Source organism: Pleurodeles waltl, chromosome 5 (genome assembly GCF_031143425.1).
Source record: "Pleurodeles waltl isolate 20211129_DDA chromosome 5, aPleWal1.hap1.20221129, whole genome shotgun sequence".
Classification (NCBI taxonomy): domain Eukaryota; kingdom Metazoa; phylum Chordata; class Amphibia; order Caudata; family Salamandridae; genus Pleurodeles; species Pleurodeles waltl.
This window is the reverse complement of record NC_090444.1, coordinates 1,370,787,840-1,370,806,694: the sequence shown is the minus strand read 5'-3', so window position 1 is coordinate 1,370,806,694 and position 18,855 is coordinate 1,370,787,840. Positions and strand designations below refer to the sequence as shown.

At 45.4% G+C, this 18,855-nt stretch overlaps 1 protein-coding gene across 1 annotated transcript in view; it reads left to right on the top strand.

Moving 5' to 3' along the window:
* LOC138296482 (uncharacterized) overlaps nt 1-18,855 on the top strand; it is a 1,064,486-nt gene that overhangs the window by 280,035 nt on the left and 765,596 nt on the right. Inside the window, exons 17-19 of the mRNA XM_069235627.1 lie at nt 4,033-4,244; nt 4,388-4,472; nt 14,406-14,617. Of these exons, the coding sequence (XP_069091728.1) occupies nt 4,033-4,244; nt 4,388-4,472; nt 14,406-14,617 (509 nt within the window). The remainder of the gene's footprint in view (nt 1-4,032; nt 4,245-4,387; nt 4,473-14,405; nt 14,618-18,855) is intronic.

Sequence of the window (18,855 nt, the reverse complement as noted above, 5' to 3'; positions counted from 1 at the left end):
CACTGTTATGTTCTGAATCCTGAGTTTGTGCTTCTCCAGACCAAGCACTCTTAAAAAATGCCTGCCAGTATGGATGCCATGTGAATCCTACACCTTGTTCTCCCCTTTGCCTTATGTAACATTTTCTATACACTGATTTACTCACATATTATTCATTGTCTCTGTATGTGTATGATGCAAAGTGCTCTGACACCCTGTACTGGTCTTATAGGTGCTATAAAGCACATTAAATACCTGTGACAGAGGGGATATGGAGAGATGAGGCACTTAAGAATTTACTTCCTTTGCCCACCACATATTTATATGAAAAAGCTTTCTCAGATCTTATGTGCCTAAAAATAAATACAGAAATCGCTTGGGAAATGTAGAATCTGACTTGAGGATTCAACTTTCCGAAATAAAACCAAACATTGAAAAGTTAGTCGTCAAGATGCAGCAGCAACCTTCCCATTCCAATTTTTCGATTTTTGCAAGTTTTTTCAATACAAAATAATAAAATCCTTAATAATTTGAGTGGTTGGTTGATGTGTTTTTTTTTCTATTTTTTTGGCGAATTACTGTTTTAATGTTTGAAATTTAATTTGTACAAATTGCTGGGGGGTCCCCGGCTTCCAGTAGTGATTCAGTGGGGGTCCTGAGGAGTCAAAACGTTGGGAACCACTGTCTTTGAGAACAAACTCCTACAGTTCCCACATCCACCACAGTGTCCTAGCGCAAGAGATACATTTCCTGTCCAACCATAGCACAGCACAGTGAAACTATGAAAGTGATTGAGCAGTAAAGGAATGCTGATAGGCGAGAATCAACACATGCGTGAGTTCACTTCTTGGCTTATGTCAGCGATTGCTCTATGCAAAGACCTGTAGTTCAGTTTTTATCTTGTAAAAATATTTAATCTTAGTATCAGTTACTCATTTCAATAAGCAGTTCTAGTGCAGGTCAAGTCTGTAAGCCTCTCAATACAGCTTCATGTTTACCTGTCAGAGAGATTGCAGTTCAGTCAGGTCTGGTGACTCTTTGGACTAATGCATCCACTGGTGGAATCTGTGTTTGACCTCATGGTTACGGGTTCAAATTGTGGCAGGTCCATGCAGCCTGTCATCCTTCCGAGGTCAATAAATGTGTACCATTGAATTGGGTAACAATAGACGTCTGTTATGTCCAGGAGAAGATATGCTTCTGGGTGAACGTTGTGGCTTTATAGATACACAGTATGTTATGTCAGTATAACTGCAGCGAGGCAGAGTGACCCCTCTCTGGCTTGCACCGGTCTACTTGTGAGTGCAAGCCGCTTTTTCTGGGTGCTCTGTACACCAGGAACTTGGCTAGGCTTCTCCCCCAGGGACAGCCTCACCTTCTGCAGGGCCAAGCATTCTGCTTCATTTTCTGAGGAGGTAGTTAGGTAGGCAGACCCACAGCCTTTTTGCCAGGTGATGACTGTCAAAACAGGCAGTGATGATTGCTGGTTCCAAGCAGGAGTATCCCAAAACGTGGGCACAATGGAGTGTGGCGTGGCTGCCACCATCGTTCCTGAAGTTGCAATCGGGGAAAGACAAAAAGGACAGTCCCTGCCTAGAAAAGTCATCACCCCTGACAAGAAAATCTGCTGACTCACTACCTCTTCCATACCATCAACCAAATGGGAGTGCCCAGTAAGTACTTATCATCAGCCCTCTGCTGGAAAGCACCTATAGAATTTATAAGAGTAGGCCCGTCTTCTTCCTCTCTCACTTTAGTATCTGGGCCTTCTCCATTCAGCTCCAGGAATTCAGTAGAAAACAGCTTTGCTGTATGGGGAAGCTGTATTCCATCTTCCATCTTGTGCTGTGCCTAACTCGGGACTATCCACGCTGTATCTCACTGTTACCAGCAATCAGACTCTCAGCTCAACACAGTGTATTGCTATTATCCACAGCTTACGTGCATTCCACAGCTTACGTGCACTCAACATGCACATGGTATGTCAACACAAAGGTCTCTGTCACATCTAAGCAGAACTTTTTTGTAGCAGTGGAGAGAGCTAAGGCTTTGTAATGGTCATGCAATGGGGTATTTAATATCTGCTCCAGCCTTCTGATATTGGGAACAGTGCTACATGTAGGAATGAAGTCCAGTTGTTCAAGGTGGATCAGTTCAGAAAGATTTGAAAGAAATCTGTTTACTTGGATTTTGTAACTTCTAAACCACATTATAGTGCCTTGAACTTCCTAGAGTAGAAGGTCTCCTCTCAGAAAGGTTGCCTTCTCTCAAGATAATCTATGCTTCATGACGGCCAACACATATTGATTTATAGTCTGAGTATTAGGAACATCCCTTGCAGTATATAAGTGAATATAATAGTCCTTGAAAACCGCATTTATTTCAGACTGTGTATTAACCAGGTGCTCTCAAGCATTTGTAAGGTAAGGATTGGGGATCCTTTTCTGATCAGGTTGGCTACCCACACCAGCAGTCTCCCAGATTTATTCCATCCATCGTGAGTCTTTGTGATGTAGTTATAGTAATGTAGCCCCTCAAGCGATCGATCATACTGAGCAGTTTTTCTTTCTTCTCTAACTTAATGTGACTGTAAGCAGGTTTTTGTCTTACTTAAGAGATTTTATTGCTGAAGAATCCCATCCTGAAGCTGTGTATGGACTTCCACCGACGTGGGTATGCAGTGGCACTTGATCACTTTTTTAAATGCCTCATACTCCACCAACGGAGTAATGCTGTACCTTTATTCTTGTTAAAGTAATCGCGGATGGCTTCTCTTAAAGAAGCCTTGAATGCTGAGTTCTCAAGTGCTTCCATGTTCAGTTTCTAAGTCAGGAAAGCCGATTTAGGAATATCCCAGTTAGTAGGAGTGGGATCTGAACGAGTTTTAGCATGGTATTCAGCTTATGTATACCAGAGTTATGCAAATACTCTGTACTCACTAGATTGCGTGCGGTCCATGAATCTATCTAAGCCACCCATTTACAAAAGGTTCAGATTTTTTTTACTAATTGAAGAAGTAGGCAAAGGAGGGTGTGATTTATCCCATGATATATCACATCTAAGCAGGACTTGACACTATTGGAGCTAGTAGGCAACACACTTCCTGAAACAGAAAAGTGTTCTCGCAGTAGTATTAATCCAATTTTGCTGAAATAGGACCTGAGACACCCAGTGATAAAGTGAGCACCACTAAGACTCTAGTATAGTTGAATGAATGGGAAAGCCAATAACCCAAGTCACCTGCATCCAACATCAGACACTCAGCTACTTCTCACAACATAAATATTCTCACCATCTCACCAGACGTACTTACTCTGTCACAATATACACACAAACGCATTTTCATATTCACACACAAAAATGTTCCACAGTAAGGATCACTGCATGATGATGAAGATGATTATTATTATCATAATAATAATAATCAGTGCTTACTATATTTAGTTTGTCTCTGAAGCGAGTCTTTCAAAGTTTCCTGGGGCGGGAGTTGGGAACTAGAACAATTTTCTTCTGCCTGCAGAAACGTTTGTATTTATTTAGTATTAATACTAATCACACCCATGTTCTGTGCATTTTGTAGTAAACTTAGTGTGGTTTTTGTTATACCTAGATATATTGGCTAAGGGTCCTATTAGGAGACCTCATTGTGACTAGGTTGAACTGAACTCTCAAATGTTTCCTCTTATCTTTGGGTCTGATGGTTTGTTCAAACAACTTAGGGACAACTGCTTTTTCAACTATATTCTTTAGTCCATTTTTGGTTCCTACCAACAAAATGTATGCTTTGGTTCTGTTTAACTGCACTGAGTTAATATTCATTCCGATTTTCTCTAAACATGTGTAAGGGTGTGACAGCTTTGTTCATTGTCTCTTTTATTATAATTTGAGTATCATCGAGCAAGACTAAAATAGTAGGTGGCGCTTTCTCAGATAATTACCATGAGCGGTTTCACATCCCCACTATGCATGCATGAGGATAGGGGTTAGCCCTCAAAATCCCTTCAACGGAGAACAAACATTCCTCATTATCTTGAAATCTTTTCTGTGTTTTAGGTGTTTAGAGATGTGAAAATAATGGCTCGATCCCATGTGTACAATCACACAGTCAAACTGTACAATCGTATTGCCTCTGCACTGGTAGGTTATGAAGCCTTGTGGTATCAAAATTGGACGACCCAGGTGGATGCGGGACTCCGTGGTCTCAAAGTTACTTTACTTGTAAGAAACCCTCTTACACATAAACTGATGGTCAATACCGATCCAAGGTAAGCAAGATAAGTGCGGTATTATTCAATCTTTTATAATTGATTCAAGAAAATGTTTGTTTCTTATTTAAGTCGTTTATGTTGCTATCAGTTCATCTTATTTTATATATCTATTTAATTTGTATTTTTTCTCATTATTGTAGACTGCTACATTTGATTGAAGAAACAAAATGGATGTTAAGACTTGGCATCCAGGTCCCAGAGACAGCCCTCTCAGCTTTTAACCAGGTATTTTAAAACTGAAAATGTGTTTTCCCATGTCTTCAAGAGAAGTAGGCCATGTGTCGTACTGCTTTTAAAATAGCACGTTTATTTACTTTGTTTTTGTTAAGCACTAAGGCAATTTGAGAATGTTTCAGAGGATGCTTCAGACCAGAAGAAGCAGGCACAACATTTTAGTCATGGTGGGCCAAGGGCCTCCATTAAGATCTGTTTATAAATTTTCCACCTAAAGATGCAGTGGCAAATAAAGGGAATATTAGAGGGAGGAGGCATGAAAATAAAGCGAGAATAAGTGAAAAGGCTAAACAGTTTGGAGAGGTACTAGGGAGCAGACCCATGAAAGGCCTTGTGGATTTTTAAAATCAACCCTTTATTTGACTGCCAGCCAAAGGAGGGACTTCAAGGTAGAAGTGATGCAGTCTGTTTCTTTCTCAACTTGTCTCAAGAATGAGGCAGTTGGCAAATATTTGCACTCCTTGAAGTTTACATATCATTCCTGTAGGGCACCCACTGCACCCTGCATCACTATAATCAATATGTTTGAGATCAACGCAAGAAAGCAAGCTGCATGCTTGTGTTTACTGTAAGAGCAGGATCCCATGGTCATAGATGGATGAGGTGATCTTGGTTTCATTATTTCCTTCAGAGGTGAGTTATTGAGCTGTGTCAAAGATGACCCTGAGATTTCCGATCAACTTTTAAAAAGTGATAGAGGATCAGGAGTGTGGGGCCACGATAAGGAAAACAACTATGGGCTATAACGAGCCGAGTTTCTCTGAGTTGTTTACATTCATGCAAAGACAACTGATCTAGATACAGATAGAGGTGATCTACCCATTGTTATGCTTGAGGGAGGGGCTCCTTGGATGAGTACCAGCATTTTCAGTCTTTTGTTAATTTTATGTAGATCAGGGTATTTTCCGCATGCATGTGATGGACAGCACTGTAGCTGCCCCTGATGTGAAAAATATTGCAGAGGAAGAGAGCAAGTTTTTTCCATTGAGTACTATTAGGAAGCATTATTTGAGCCACCGAAGAGCAGTCCCCTTTATGCCAAATTTGTATGTCAGCAGAGGTTGAAGAATTTAATTGACTATCAAAAGAAGCAGAGAGGTGGAGGATAACCATGGCATAATAAAGACATGGAATTCTTGCAGAGTTTTTCCATTATGTTTATTAATATGGTTTGGATACATCTTTGTGGACTAAATCCAAAATAAAAGTTACTAAGAAAGTTGGAGGTAGGTGGAGTGTTCAAAGGATTTAAGAGTTTCAAGGGTTTGGTTGATACATAGTAGGCCATGTCTTGGCTGGAAGTTAGGTACTGCAGATTTGTCAGTGTTTGGTTTCTTAAGGGCCAGGGATATGATGGCATGTTTGAGTTTTGGGTAAAAACTGCAGACATGACATCAAAAAGTCATTTGTGTAGTGATTGCTGGTTAGCAGAGTTCAATGGATTTAAGCTTGTAGTGATCTGATGGTAGCGTCCTGGGTTTCAGTTTATTGATAATCTTGTTGATGAGGTCTTCACTGACATTTCTAAACATGTTTAAGAAATGACTGTTGGGTACTAGAATAATGTGTTCCTGCTGAGGTGCAGCACCACAAACCAGGTTTATCCTACATTTTGTGATTATGTCACAGAAAAAGAACTTCAGTTTGTCTCATAGTTTTTTTGATGGTGGCCCCTGTGTAGTTGTGATCATTTCTTGATAGACCTAAGATGACATTAATAGACAAAACATAGTAATGTGTCCAATTATTACATACACCTGATGGAGTTAGGAGGCACATTCTTTCTTTTTGTCGGCTATTTATCAACCACATGGTTAGAGCAGTGTGATGCTAGATTCCAGTCAGGTTAACTAGTAAAGCTGTTTAGAAAGAGTTGCAGAATTCCACACACACGTGCCCAATTTTTTAAACCAGCAGTGGATCCTTTTCAGATGAATTCTTTGGCAGTACCTTATTTTCATTTCTGACACAGACTCTTGTTAGGGTCGAGCCTGGGTCGCATGCGCTTCCGCATGTGTTTTGCTAAGCGAGGTGCTTTAGTAATTAAAAAAGGCTTGGAGCCCTGTCCATGTCACGTCAGTGTCTGTCATTGGCTTGTGGGCTTGCCTGTTAGAATCTGCTTGATTTCATTAGTGGAAGGCATGCACATGTCATGCCTTTTCCGGTGCATAGCCCTCCTCGAGCGCATCGACCAAGTACAGAAAACATGCGAGGCTCGCTGTTTTCTGTCCGGCTCGTGGACTACTTTTTCTCTATTTTCCCAGCGCGATCTCGCTTAGCAGAAGTCTAGTGCTTTACACAGTTAATTGCACTTTTTCGGGTTACGTACATAAATGCACTTTTGCCGATAGGTGAAAAGTCAGGTTAGGAGTTTACAACGCTGTCAGCTCTAACACGAGCAAACGCGAGACCCGTTGCATTGTAAATGCTTGTTTTTAATGTCATATCACCATCCACTATGAGGCCCAGATTTTTGCCTGTGGAAGTGATTAGGAGGGCATCTCGATTTAGCAAGATTGGATGACTTAGGGGGCGTGGCTAGCAGCCGATGCAGTGAGCCATGCTATTACCAGCTCCCGCCCGACAATTCCCCAACTCTGGCAAACCTGTGGCTAGTGGCCTCACTGGCACCATATTATCTCAAACTAACCACCACCCGTCGGAGGCTTTCCGACCTGGAAAGAAGAGCAGCGGAGCAGTTCGGATTGCTGGGAACAGGGAGCTGGGAAAGGAATAAGGTGGTGGCACCTGCAACGTACAGCTGCATGTAGCCCTGGAGACATGCATGCTTGAGTTCCGGCCTCGATATTCGAGAGGGCGAGTTGGTTCCCTGGGACGACACGGAACCCGGGCCAGGATGACTGAGGCGCAAGCAGAGGAGCGATCTCGGTAGCCATGAGGAGAGTGATATGGCAGGACCAATATGGCGGCACCCAAGACAGGCGGCCGCATGTAGCCCCAGGAACATGCTGGTCTTCGTTAAAGCGTTTCTTAACTGGAGGACAAGTCGACATTTTAAGAATGGCAGACCCTGGGGCCACGGAGGAGAGATCAGCGGCCCAGCAGGGTGGCAGAGCGCAACACGGGGAACAGCCCGATTCACTACTCAGTCTGGCCCTGGCTGTTGCACTGACCTCCTGCCATTATTGTGCAGCTGATAACGAGGGCAGACGGAGGCGGTGTTGTTGCTGGACAAAGCAAGGGAAAGCCCTTAGTGTGCCTATCATTGACTTAGTACTGTGTAGCGGGGGCTCCTCCGAGCTGTTGGTTGCCTACCGTTGAAGCCCTGATTGTCGCTGAAAGCTCACAGCAGGGCGCCTGCAACTGTTCCCCCATGCACAAACTGCCAGCATATCAAGTGAGGGTGAGCCTCCCAGACAGCTGATAAAACCTAAGTGCCAACCAGGACCTCAATTGGGGAAGGCAACAAAGAAACGTGATCTAGATGCAAGCACTCTGACATAAAAAGAGGCTGCTCCAGACATGCTGGAGATACCTGCAAGGGAGTTGGCCTCGGGTCCCATGCTCCAAGATATCTTTCAAGCTATCACAGCTACCAGAGAAGTACAGGAAACAAAAATAGACATATTAGGAGCAGTCCTCAGTCTCCTGAAGGATGACCACGGAAGGATGGCTGAGCCTGTTACCACAACGGAATGTGCACTAGCTGAGATCCACCCAGATGCTGCGGTGATGCGGGCCAGAATGGATGCAATGGAAAGTAAAGTACGCACGTTGGAGATCTGAGTGGAAGACAGCGAAAATAGGTCACGGAGTAATAACATCCGAATAGCTGGTCTCCCAGAACGGGTGGAAGGGAGAGCCTCCCTAGCCTACTTGGAGAGATGGCTGCGGGAGGAGGTGGCCGCGTAGGCCTATTCCCCTTCTGTGCATTGGAGCTTACGTAGAGAGTCCCTACGCGCCCGCCACCACTGGGGCAACCACTGTGTCCCTTAGTGGCCAGACTTCTCCATTACCGGGAGTACTACCTGTGCCAGAACTTAACGAGACCTCACCATAGACAACTACAAAGTTGTGATATTTCCGGACTGCAACAAATCCATCCAAAGAAAGTGTGACATTTGTGGATGCTAAAAAAAGACTTTGACAACTGGGCCAGCAGTATGCCATGCTGTTTCCTGCTTGCTTGCGAGTAGTGACCACAGAAGGTGTGGAGTTTTTCCACATACCTCAAGAGGTATGAAACTGGCTGGACATGCAGGCACAGGCCGGACCCAAAAGGGAGCCCCCAAGGGGAGGCCGCTGGAGAGAAGAAAGAGGCAGCAGAAAAGAGACCCTGAGTGCCATACGCCATCGGGTGCGGAAGCCTATAGAGATCAGCAATGGACAGTGCGGACTGTAGTGGCGATGAGTAAGGGAGGTGGGAGCACACTTACTTCGCTGACAGAAGATGATGCCCAGGACTCAGCCACTACCAGTAATGATAGCTTATCCGGATTAGCAGTCAAATAACTACTTAGAGTCACTCCATGCATGGCAGATGACCTGTTTATATAGGAAGATTTAGACTTGGAATTGTTCATTCACTACTATATTGGAGGGAGTGGACCCTTGTGCCTGTTACACTATTGGCAGCGGTGCTTTTTCTCTGATTGGATGAGGGGGAGGACCTGGCAAAACAATGGGACTACATGAATACGAATATGCGGGTGTCCTTTTAATGCAGATAATAGATGGGGGAGGACCAGGCGAGACCTGCTTTGCTGTCCGTTGACACCCCTAATTGGACACGCAGTGGGCACTCCCACAATTGTTTGGTTGTGGCAAGACTGTTTGGATGAGGGAGGACTTCCAACTTTTTTTTGGGTGCTGGGGAGTTTATGTGGTTGCTGTTATTTGTTACCATGTTCGGATTACCTAGGTGTATTGGGAGGCTGCTCTGAACTATCATCAAGTGAGTAGGGATGGGATTCTGGGAGGTATTTTCTCTCACTAGCGAGACAGGCACTTCATTATCACATCATCACACCACGGGAACCCCCATGACATATAGATTTATCACTTGGAGCATCCGTGGGTTGCTCTCTATGACCAAGAGGTACAAAGTTCACTTATATCTACAGCTTAGGAGGGTATAGATTGCACTTCTTCTAGAAACGCATTTCACTGCTAATGAAGGTTTGGCGCTGCAGCGTAGGTGGAGGGGACAGATTTATTATGCAGTCTATTCGGCTTATGTGCTCCAGGTATTGATCCTGATACGAGCGAGAATGCCCTTTCAACACACCAGGCATGTGGTCTATACAGCCGGCTGCTACTTGCTTGTCGCAGGGAGGCTTGATGGCCGCAACATTGTCCTGGGTAGTATATAAGGACCCAATGTGGATCAAGCAACCTTTTTTGCAGACCTATCTTGGAAACCTTCCCCGCATTTGATAGGGTCTGTCTATTTGGGCAGGGATTATAACTGCCAATGACCTGGATTTGGACCGCTGTCATCCTCCCCGTCGAGGCGCACAAGCCACGTGGGCGGCTAAGGCGTTTGCGAATAGGCAGGCATAATGGGGGCTGGTCGACTTCTGGAGGCTTCAGCACCCGCAAGTCCGTGATTACTTCTTCTTCCAAAGCCTCCACGACCTCCATGTGAAGCTGGATGCCCTTCTTTGAACACCGGACGTCTGCGCGCTGGCTCCTACCACTGAATATCTATCCCACACAATCTCTGACCACAATCCCCTCCGATGGGATTAAAGTGGGAGAGAGGGCGTCCCAGGGTGCCAACATAGAGATTGTTTCCAGAGTCCTTAAAGGACCCGGTTTTCCTGGACAAAATCGGAAATGGTATCATTCAGTATTTTGAAGACAATACAGGTAGGGCGGAGACCCCTTTGTCAGAATGGGATGCATTTAAGGTAGTGCTCGGGGGCGGTGCACCTCAGAGACAGTGGGAATCCGAGGGACATTGTTGCAGGAGACAATAGCTGCAGAAGAAGCGCTAAGGACTTGTGCGAAGCACCGCCCGGGTCAACCGGCATTGCATCCAGCCCTTCTTGCAACCAAAAAAGATGCAGCTGAAAAAGTTGAGAGATTGCATTGCTTTGACTACCACAACTATACCGTAAAGGCTCACGCTGAGAGGGACCGCACCAGTCTCCTCCTCGCATTGCTGGTGAACCCAGCCAAGCGAGGGTCTGTAAGTGTGGAATTGGCTACAGATGACGGCTGTAGGATGTTCCACCAAGAAGACATTAACAATGAATTCCATTGCTATTACGCTCAGTTGTATAGCAGAGGCGCAGAACCCCCTGTAGAGCAGGTAGCTGCATTTCTGGCCTCGCTGCATCTTCTGAAACCTCCATGTGAGAGTCCTGAAGCCCTTGGGGGTGTAACTAATATAAATAGGGTTAGAGCGGCTAGAAAGACCATGGCCCAGAACAAAATGCCTGGCACTTACGGGCTGTCTGTTGAGCTATATGACATGTATAAGGAGGTATTGGCCCCCAAATTATTAGTAGATATGTATAACATAGCAAAAACTACAGGACTCCTCCTGCAGTCCACCTGTGAAGCTATGATCATACCGTTGTTGAAGTCCAGAAAAGAGCTGCATGGTAAACAAGCCTATCGGCCTTTATCAATGCTAAATACGGATTACAAAATACTGAGCCACATACTGGCCACACACCTCCTGCCTCATATGCCCACCCTTATCAATAAGGATCAGGCGAGCTTTATACCAGAGTCTAATACGGCTCATAATATTTGCAGATTATGTGCAGTATTGGGAGTCAGCAGGTATTTCAGAACGAGGTTGAAGATATTAGCAGTGGACATTGAGAAGGCCTTTGATAGCCTGGAATGACACTTCCTATATGGTGTCATGGAGCGGATGGGATTAGGTTGCCAATTTGTGTCCTAGACCCAGATGCTCTACATGGACCCGGCTAGAGTCCGGACTGGGCATTCAATCTCTGAGAGCTATAGAGTGGAGAGGGGAGCCAGTCAATGCTTCCCACTCTCCCCTTTGTTATTTTCCCTTGCTATAGAACCCTTAGCACGCTACGGCCGAATAGGAGTTGTGTGTCAGGGCCTTCTGACAGGGGGCCATATGATTTATATTGCGCTATATGCGAATGACCGACCTCCTCCTCCTCCACAATGATCAGGAGGATCGAAGAAGCGACCGCACCATGCTGGAATGCTTTGGATCTTTATTGGGACTCAGAGTTAACTGGCACAAATCATGCCTGTTTCCTGTGCAGGCCTTCAGACATCCCCGGAGGACAAAGGAACCCTGAAATGGGAACCCAGCTCCTTTTAATATTTAGCGGTCCGCATATACCATGACTCAGTGGACCTACTGGAGGGAAATTTGGGCAGGGCTATTAGGGCGCTCAGGACCAGCATCTCCTTTTGGGAGATGCTTCCGCTTTCGGTACTGGGCAGAGTAGCATACTGAAAATGGTGGTTCTGCCCCGGCTGCTGTACTTTTTCACGACGGTCCCACTCTGGATCCTTGGCTCCTATTTTCACAATATAGACAAGATAGTGACAACTTTCATTTGGGGCTCGGGCCAGAGAAGAGAGGCCTTAGCTACATTACAACGTCAGTGAGGAGTTTGGCGGTCCCTGACTTTGAGACCTATTACTTGGTGGCTCAAATGCAATGGTTCACACAATGGATGGCAAGTAGACTTACACTGGGCAGGAATACACCCCTATTTGCCCCGGGGATAGCCAGGGTGGCCAGGGCTCTGCTAAGGCTTCCAGCCCCTGGTGCGGTGACTCGGCTGAGTTTCAAGTTTTGCAGTGCTGTTGGGTTTGTGGCCTCCGCAAACTCGTATTTGGTACCTATACTATCCCACACACCAATAGGCTTTCTTGGGGAACTACCTCATGGTGGGACCTGGGATGGGTTGGAACACTGGCAAGAGGCTGGATTGACCACAGTGGGAGCCCCTTTAGAGGACGGACTACTCCTGTTTGAGGAGTTTCACCTTTGACCTACCCCTGGTCACTTTCTGCTGCACGATGCCCTCACTGCAGCCATTCGTAAGCATTGGAAGGCCGGTGTGACAGAGCCCAGTGGAGTGGCTCGCCACCAATATATTCTGACAGCGTCGGGGACATGTAAGGTGGTCACCTGCCTCTATAGACAGTTACGAGAAGGCATTGTGATCCCCCGTGATTGCGCAGAAAACCCAATTAGAGGCAGACCTCGGCATTGCCATAGATGACCGAGACTGGGAAGACATCTTGTATAACACAACGAAAGCGACTAGGAACGCTTATTAACCTGAATGTCCTCCACAGGGTATTTCTTACTCCTGGGAAAGTGAATAGGTACTACCCACTGGCAGATGCCAAAAGCCTATGGTGTGGAGAGACCGGAGCGGAATTTTATCACATGTTCTGGGGATGCCCAGAACTGTCCGCCTATTTGGGGGGCATAACGGAGACACTGATTAGCATCATAGAACAGGAATGTCTTCTGGGTTGGTTTCTGCACACTGCTAAGAATAAGGTTACTAGTTGTTTTCAAGACTTGGCCTTTGTCTGTGGTAAGAGGGAGATAGCTCGAAGCTGAAAGAACCCACGAGGCCCTCACACGTGCACACGGAAAAGAGAATACACAAAGTGGGCGAGTTATGGGGCAGAAGTGCGGCGGAGAGAGGCCAAGAGGGAGTGGGGGATCTATTGAGGTAGTTTCCACCTCAGAGATCCTAGTGGACTCTGAGGGGTCCAGAGGGTCAATCAACTGATGATAACTAAGATATCCCCTCCAACGACACTATTATTCTCCTGACGGGAGATTGCCTCTTGAATACCAATACTTGCTGCATGGGGAAAGTGTTCCTCTCATTCATTTACAACGATGATTATTGACAGAGTAGTCCTACCACAAGACACACTGGGGGGGGGGGTGTTTGGGGAATGTTAGTTGAAAGCCTAAGCATGCCCAATACGAAATACTTAAATTTCCAATGGCTTGTTAGATAGCTGCATGACCTACTAATGATACTGCAATTGACCTACCGAAGACCCAGAAGAAGAGAGACTCCTGTTATGAATAATAAAACTATTATTACTGTAAACAATATGCAGAATCCAGACAGAAATGTGTATTGTATTTGGATGTTAAAAATGCAATAAATTCTGTTTCTTTAAAGAGTGGATGATTTAGAGAGAAACAAACCATAGGTTTCTTCCCAAAAGGATAACCCTTGTGTTTCTGATATGAAACAATAGTGTAACATGCCTGTTTGAATGACCTCTAGGTATTAAAGCATTCCCACCAGTATTTTCTTGAAAAGTTAAGTATCGTCACAACAGGAAATGATTTAGAAGTTGAAAAACTGGTGTTAAAAAGGTTGTTTAATATAATTGTTGACAGTGGGGAGCAGTTGGGAATGCTACAGGACAAATCACTGCCTGCAAATTAAAGGGAGAACACACTTGTTTAGATGATTATGTTTGCAAAGCTGACGTTGGTGGTCTTCTGTGTTAAAGAAGAGGAGCCACTGTATTTGTGGAAGCGGATAGGCAGAGGAGGATCTTGCATCAATCCACAGTGCTCAATAAATCCTTCATAAATCCATTACTTGTCTGAGTTCCATCAACATCACAAGACTTTCAGAGTTATACTTGCTCACCTGACCTTGCTATTGCTCTTCCTCTCCTGGTATTGTTCACTCCCTTCCAGTGGCTGCGCTCTGAAGCCATCGACAGACTATGTGACTGTTATTCAAAGAATAGGTAGAAATGGTAGATTCTGAAAAACAGTACAGACCATGATTAACCTCTCCAACAACACAAACAATAGAGGGAGAGAGATGTTTAATGTATATTTTGCGAGCAGACATTGCCTCATTATTCTTACTATTCTTGCTGACTAAATAACAATGCTTCACCCAAGTGAACCGCCTTATAAATACTTGTTTTCCTGTATATGTTTATGTTCAGGGAAGCAAATTTAAACAATACAAGAGTGACTTGGAGGATGTCCTGCAGGAGTATCAGCAACTCCAGGAGAAGATTCCGGACAGTCTGGCCAACCTCTTTACTTCACACTTGGAGGCTGTAAACCACCATTTTCAACCTGGATTGTCGAACTTATCCTGGAACAGTGTCAACATTGGAGGACTGCTTTACCAAGCCAATACTGCAGTTGTAAGGTATTGAAGCGTTGAGAGATACTGGAGTTGACATGGTGGCTGAATTCCAATAAATTGATGGTTCACCTGCCGCATTTAGAAGTGAAGACTTCACTAGGTTTGCACCAGCGTAGCCAGTTGAATCTCCAGTAGTGTAAAACCCTAGTGACCTATCCATTCCTGGGCTGCCAGATCATAGTGATGGCCATAGTGACACTTGCGCAACACAAAAGGATTATGGACGGAGTTCTGGAACTTTTTAAACACTCACCCCCATCACAGATCTGGATTTAATCCATTGTTCTTTTGTTCACCAATCCACCCCAGTTTGGACCCAGCCATATGCAAATCAGTCTTGACCTTGTTCCCCGTGGGAACAGTCCAGCCCGAACTGCCATGTCAGGTCCTCCCTGGACCGGAAAAAGCATCTTGAGACAGGTTTCATGGTATTACCCTTCATCAGCCAGGCTAGCTTGAATCCAGTGGCACAGTGAGCACGGGATCCACGTCTGGGCATACCCTTCCCACTTAGAGTAACAAAAAGCAAATAGAACAGACGATTGACGGTATGCTGATCAATGCAAACATTCAACCCCAGTCACAAAGATATGAGTTTAATCCATTGTTTGTTTGTCCACCACACCAGTTTGGACCCAGCCATATGCAAATCGGGCTTGACCCTGCTTCCCATGGGAACAGGAAAGGAGTGGCCAGGGCACACCCGTGTCGTAAATCTCGATAGTATTCAGGAATCAAGTAGATGTCCGGTCTGGAGAAAAGATGTGTGAAAGTTTATTATAGATAACCGTGAGTAGTCAAAGTCTCCATTGCAACGACTACGTTGTACAATAAGTCCCAATATCAAGAACAGCCAGATGATAGTAAATGGTCAGAATTACAATCAGATGACCACATTTTGCTACATGTGGTCATCTGATTGTAACTCTGACCATTTACTATCATCTGGCTGCAAGTCCATACAGCTGTATGGACTTGTTGCTACATGTGGTCATCTGATTGTAACTCTGACCATTTACTATCATCTGGCTGTTCTTGATATTGGGATTAATTCCTCTTAATTTGGTCAGCACAGCTTATGACCACCTTAACTTTAAGAGCCTAAGGAGTCTCTGCATTGATAGAGGTTTAGTGGTAGGAAAGAATCCCTCTAGAGAATTATTGTCTAACATGCTTGTTGAAAATGATAAGGCCTTAGCTGGCACTTCAATTGAGAAGTTAGGAGAGAGCTCACACTCTGACTCAGGGGAGCCCCCAGTAAGAGTGTTAGAGGGTGCCCTTCCTAACCTGCCCCTTAGCAGACCACCTACCATAGCTGGTAGTAATGGAAGCTCCCATCACAGTAGGGATGTTTTTGTTCCTGGAGGCCAGGTTGTTAGGGTGCCAACTGTTAGGGACAGGTCTCCCTCTGTTCATTCACATCATTCTTCTGTGTCAAGTCATTCCCAACCCACCCACCCTGATGACAAGATGTTAGAAAGGGAACTCAATAAGTTGAGAGTGGAAGAGTCCAGGCTGAAGCTTAAACAGCAACAGCTGGCTCTAGACAGGGAATCCTTAGACTTAGAAAAAGAGAGACAGAGGTTGGGGTTTGGACCCCATGGTGGCAGCAGCAGTATTCCAGATAGCAATCCTGTGAGAGAACATGATTCTAGGAATCTGCATAAGATAGTTCCCCCTTACAAGGAGGGGGATGACATTAACAAGTGGTTTGCTGCACTTGAGAGGGCCTGTATGGTACAGGGGGTCCCTCAAAGGCAGTGGGCTGCTATCCTATGGCTATCTTTCAGTGGAAAGGGTAGGGATAGGCTCCTTACTGTGAAGGAAAGTGATGCCAATAATTTTACAGTTTTGAAGAATGCACTCTTGGATGGATTTGGCTTAACCACTGAACAATATGAACAATACAGGATTAAGTTCAGAGAAACCAGAAAAGAGTCCTCACAAGACTGGGTAGACTTTGTTGACTAATCAGTGAAGGCCTTGGAGGGGTGGTTACATGGCAGTAAAGTTTCTGACTATGAAAGCCTGTACAATCTAATCTTGAGAGAGCATATTCTGAATAACTGTGTGTCTGACTTGTTACACCAATATCTAGTGGACTCAGATCTGACCTCTCCACAAGAATTGGGAAAGAAGGCAGACAAATGGGTCAGAACAAGAGTGAACAGAAAAGTTCATACAGGGGGTGACAAGGATTGCAAGAAGAAGGATGGTAAGTCTTCAGACAAGGGTGGGGACAAATCTAAAAATGAGTCTTCATAAGGCCCACAAAAACACTCTGGTGGGGGTGGTGGGTCCAAATCCTCTTCTAATCAAGTAAAGAAACCATGGTGCTATTTATGTAAATTAAAAAGGCCATTGGACAACTGATGCCAGTTGTCCAAAGAAAAGCACCAAGCCTCCCACTACCACAACCCCTACTGCAACATCTAGTACCCCTAGTAATAGCAGTGGTGGTGGGAGCAAACCTACTAATAGCCAATCCAAGGGAGTAGCTGGGCTCACTTTTGGTAATTTATTTGGGGTTGGTCTTGTTAGGGAGACCACAGAGGCTGTGCTAGTCTCTGAAGGTGCCATTGATTTGGCCACCTTGGTTGCTTGTCCCCTTAATATGGATAAGTACAAGCAACTTCCCCTAATCAATGGTGTTGAGGTTCAGGCCTACAGGGACACAGGTGCCAGTGTTACCATGGTAATAGAGAAACTGGTACACCCTGAACAACACCTACTTGGTCACCAGTACCAAGTGACAGACGCTCATAACAACACTCTTAGCCACCCCATGGCTGTTGTGAATCTCAACTGGGGGGGGGGAGGGGTTACTGGTTCAAAGAAAGTTATGGTTGCCTCAGATTTACCTGTAGACTGTCTACTAGGGAACGATTTAGAGACATCAGCTTGGGCAGAAGTGGAGTTGGAGGCTCATGCAGCAATGCTGGGCATTCCTGGGCATATTTTTGCTTTGACAAGGGCTCAGGCCAAAAAGCAAAAAGGACAGGGTGACTTGGATCCTGGAACAATGGACCAAATGCTCCCTAAAGCTAGGGTTAGTAAGGGTAAATCCCTACCCACTATCCCTCCCTCTACAGATGATTCAACGTCTGAGGAAGAAGAATTTCCCCCCTGTGCAGAACCTTCACCAGAGGAGCTGGCAGCAGACACTGCTGAGCTTTTGGGTGGAGGGGGGCCTGCCAGGGAGGAGCTGAGTGTGGCACAGCAAACCTGTCCCACATTAGAGGGTCTAAGACAGCAAGCTGTCAAACAGCAAAATGGGGATGTCAGTGACTCACATAGAGTTTACTGGGAGGACAACCTCTTGTACACAGAGGCAAGGGACCCAAAACCTGGAGCAGCCAGGAGATTGGTCATTCCCCTGCAGTACAGAGAGTTCCTCCTAACTCTGGCGCACGACATTCCCTTGGCTGGACATTTGGGTCAGATTAAAACATGGGGAAGGCTTGTCCCCCTGTTTCACTGGCCTAGGATGTCAGAGGACACAAAGGTTTTTTGTAAGTCCTGCGTGACCTGCCAAGCCAGTGGCAACACTGGTGGCACCCCAAAGGCTTCCACTGCTTGTGGTTGGAGTTCCCTTTGAAAGGGTAGGGGTTGACATAGTTGGCCCCCTTGACCCTCCTACTGCTTCAGGCAATAGGTTTATCTTAGTGGTAGTGGACCATGCCACAAGATATCCTGAAGCAATTCCTCTAAGGACCACTACAGCTCCTGCAGTGGCAAAAGCCCTCCTGGGAATCTTTTCCAGGGTGAGTTTCCCAAAAGAGGTGGTATCATACAGGGGTAGCAACTTTATGTCTGCATACTTGAAGGCCATGTGGAAGGAATGTGGTGTAACATACAAATTCACCACTCCTTATCATCCACAAACAAATGGACTGGTAGAGAGGTTTAATAAAACTCTCAAAGGAATGATAATGGGACTCCCTGAAAAACTCAGGAGGAGATGGGATGTCCTGTTACCTTGCCTCCCTTTTGCTTACAGGGAGGTACCCTAAAAAGGAGTGGGCTTCAGCCCCTTTGAACTCCTATTTGGACACCCTGTAAGAGGTCCTCTAACACTTGTGAAGGAGGGTTGGGAACAACCTTTAAAAGCTCCTAAGCAAGACATAGTGGACTATGTACTCGGCCTAAGATCCAGAATGGCAGAGTACATGAAAAAGGCCAGTAAAAACCTTCAGGCCAGCCAAGAGTTCCAAAAGCAATGGCATGACCAGAAGGCTGTT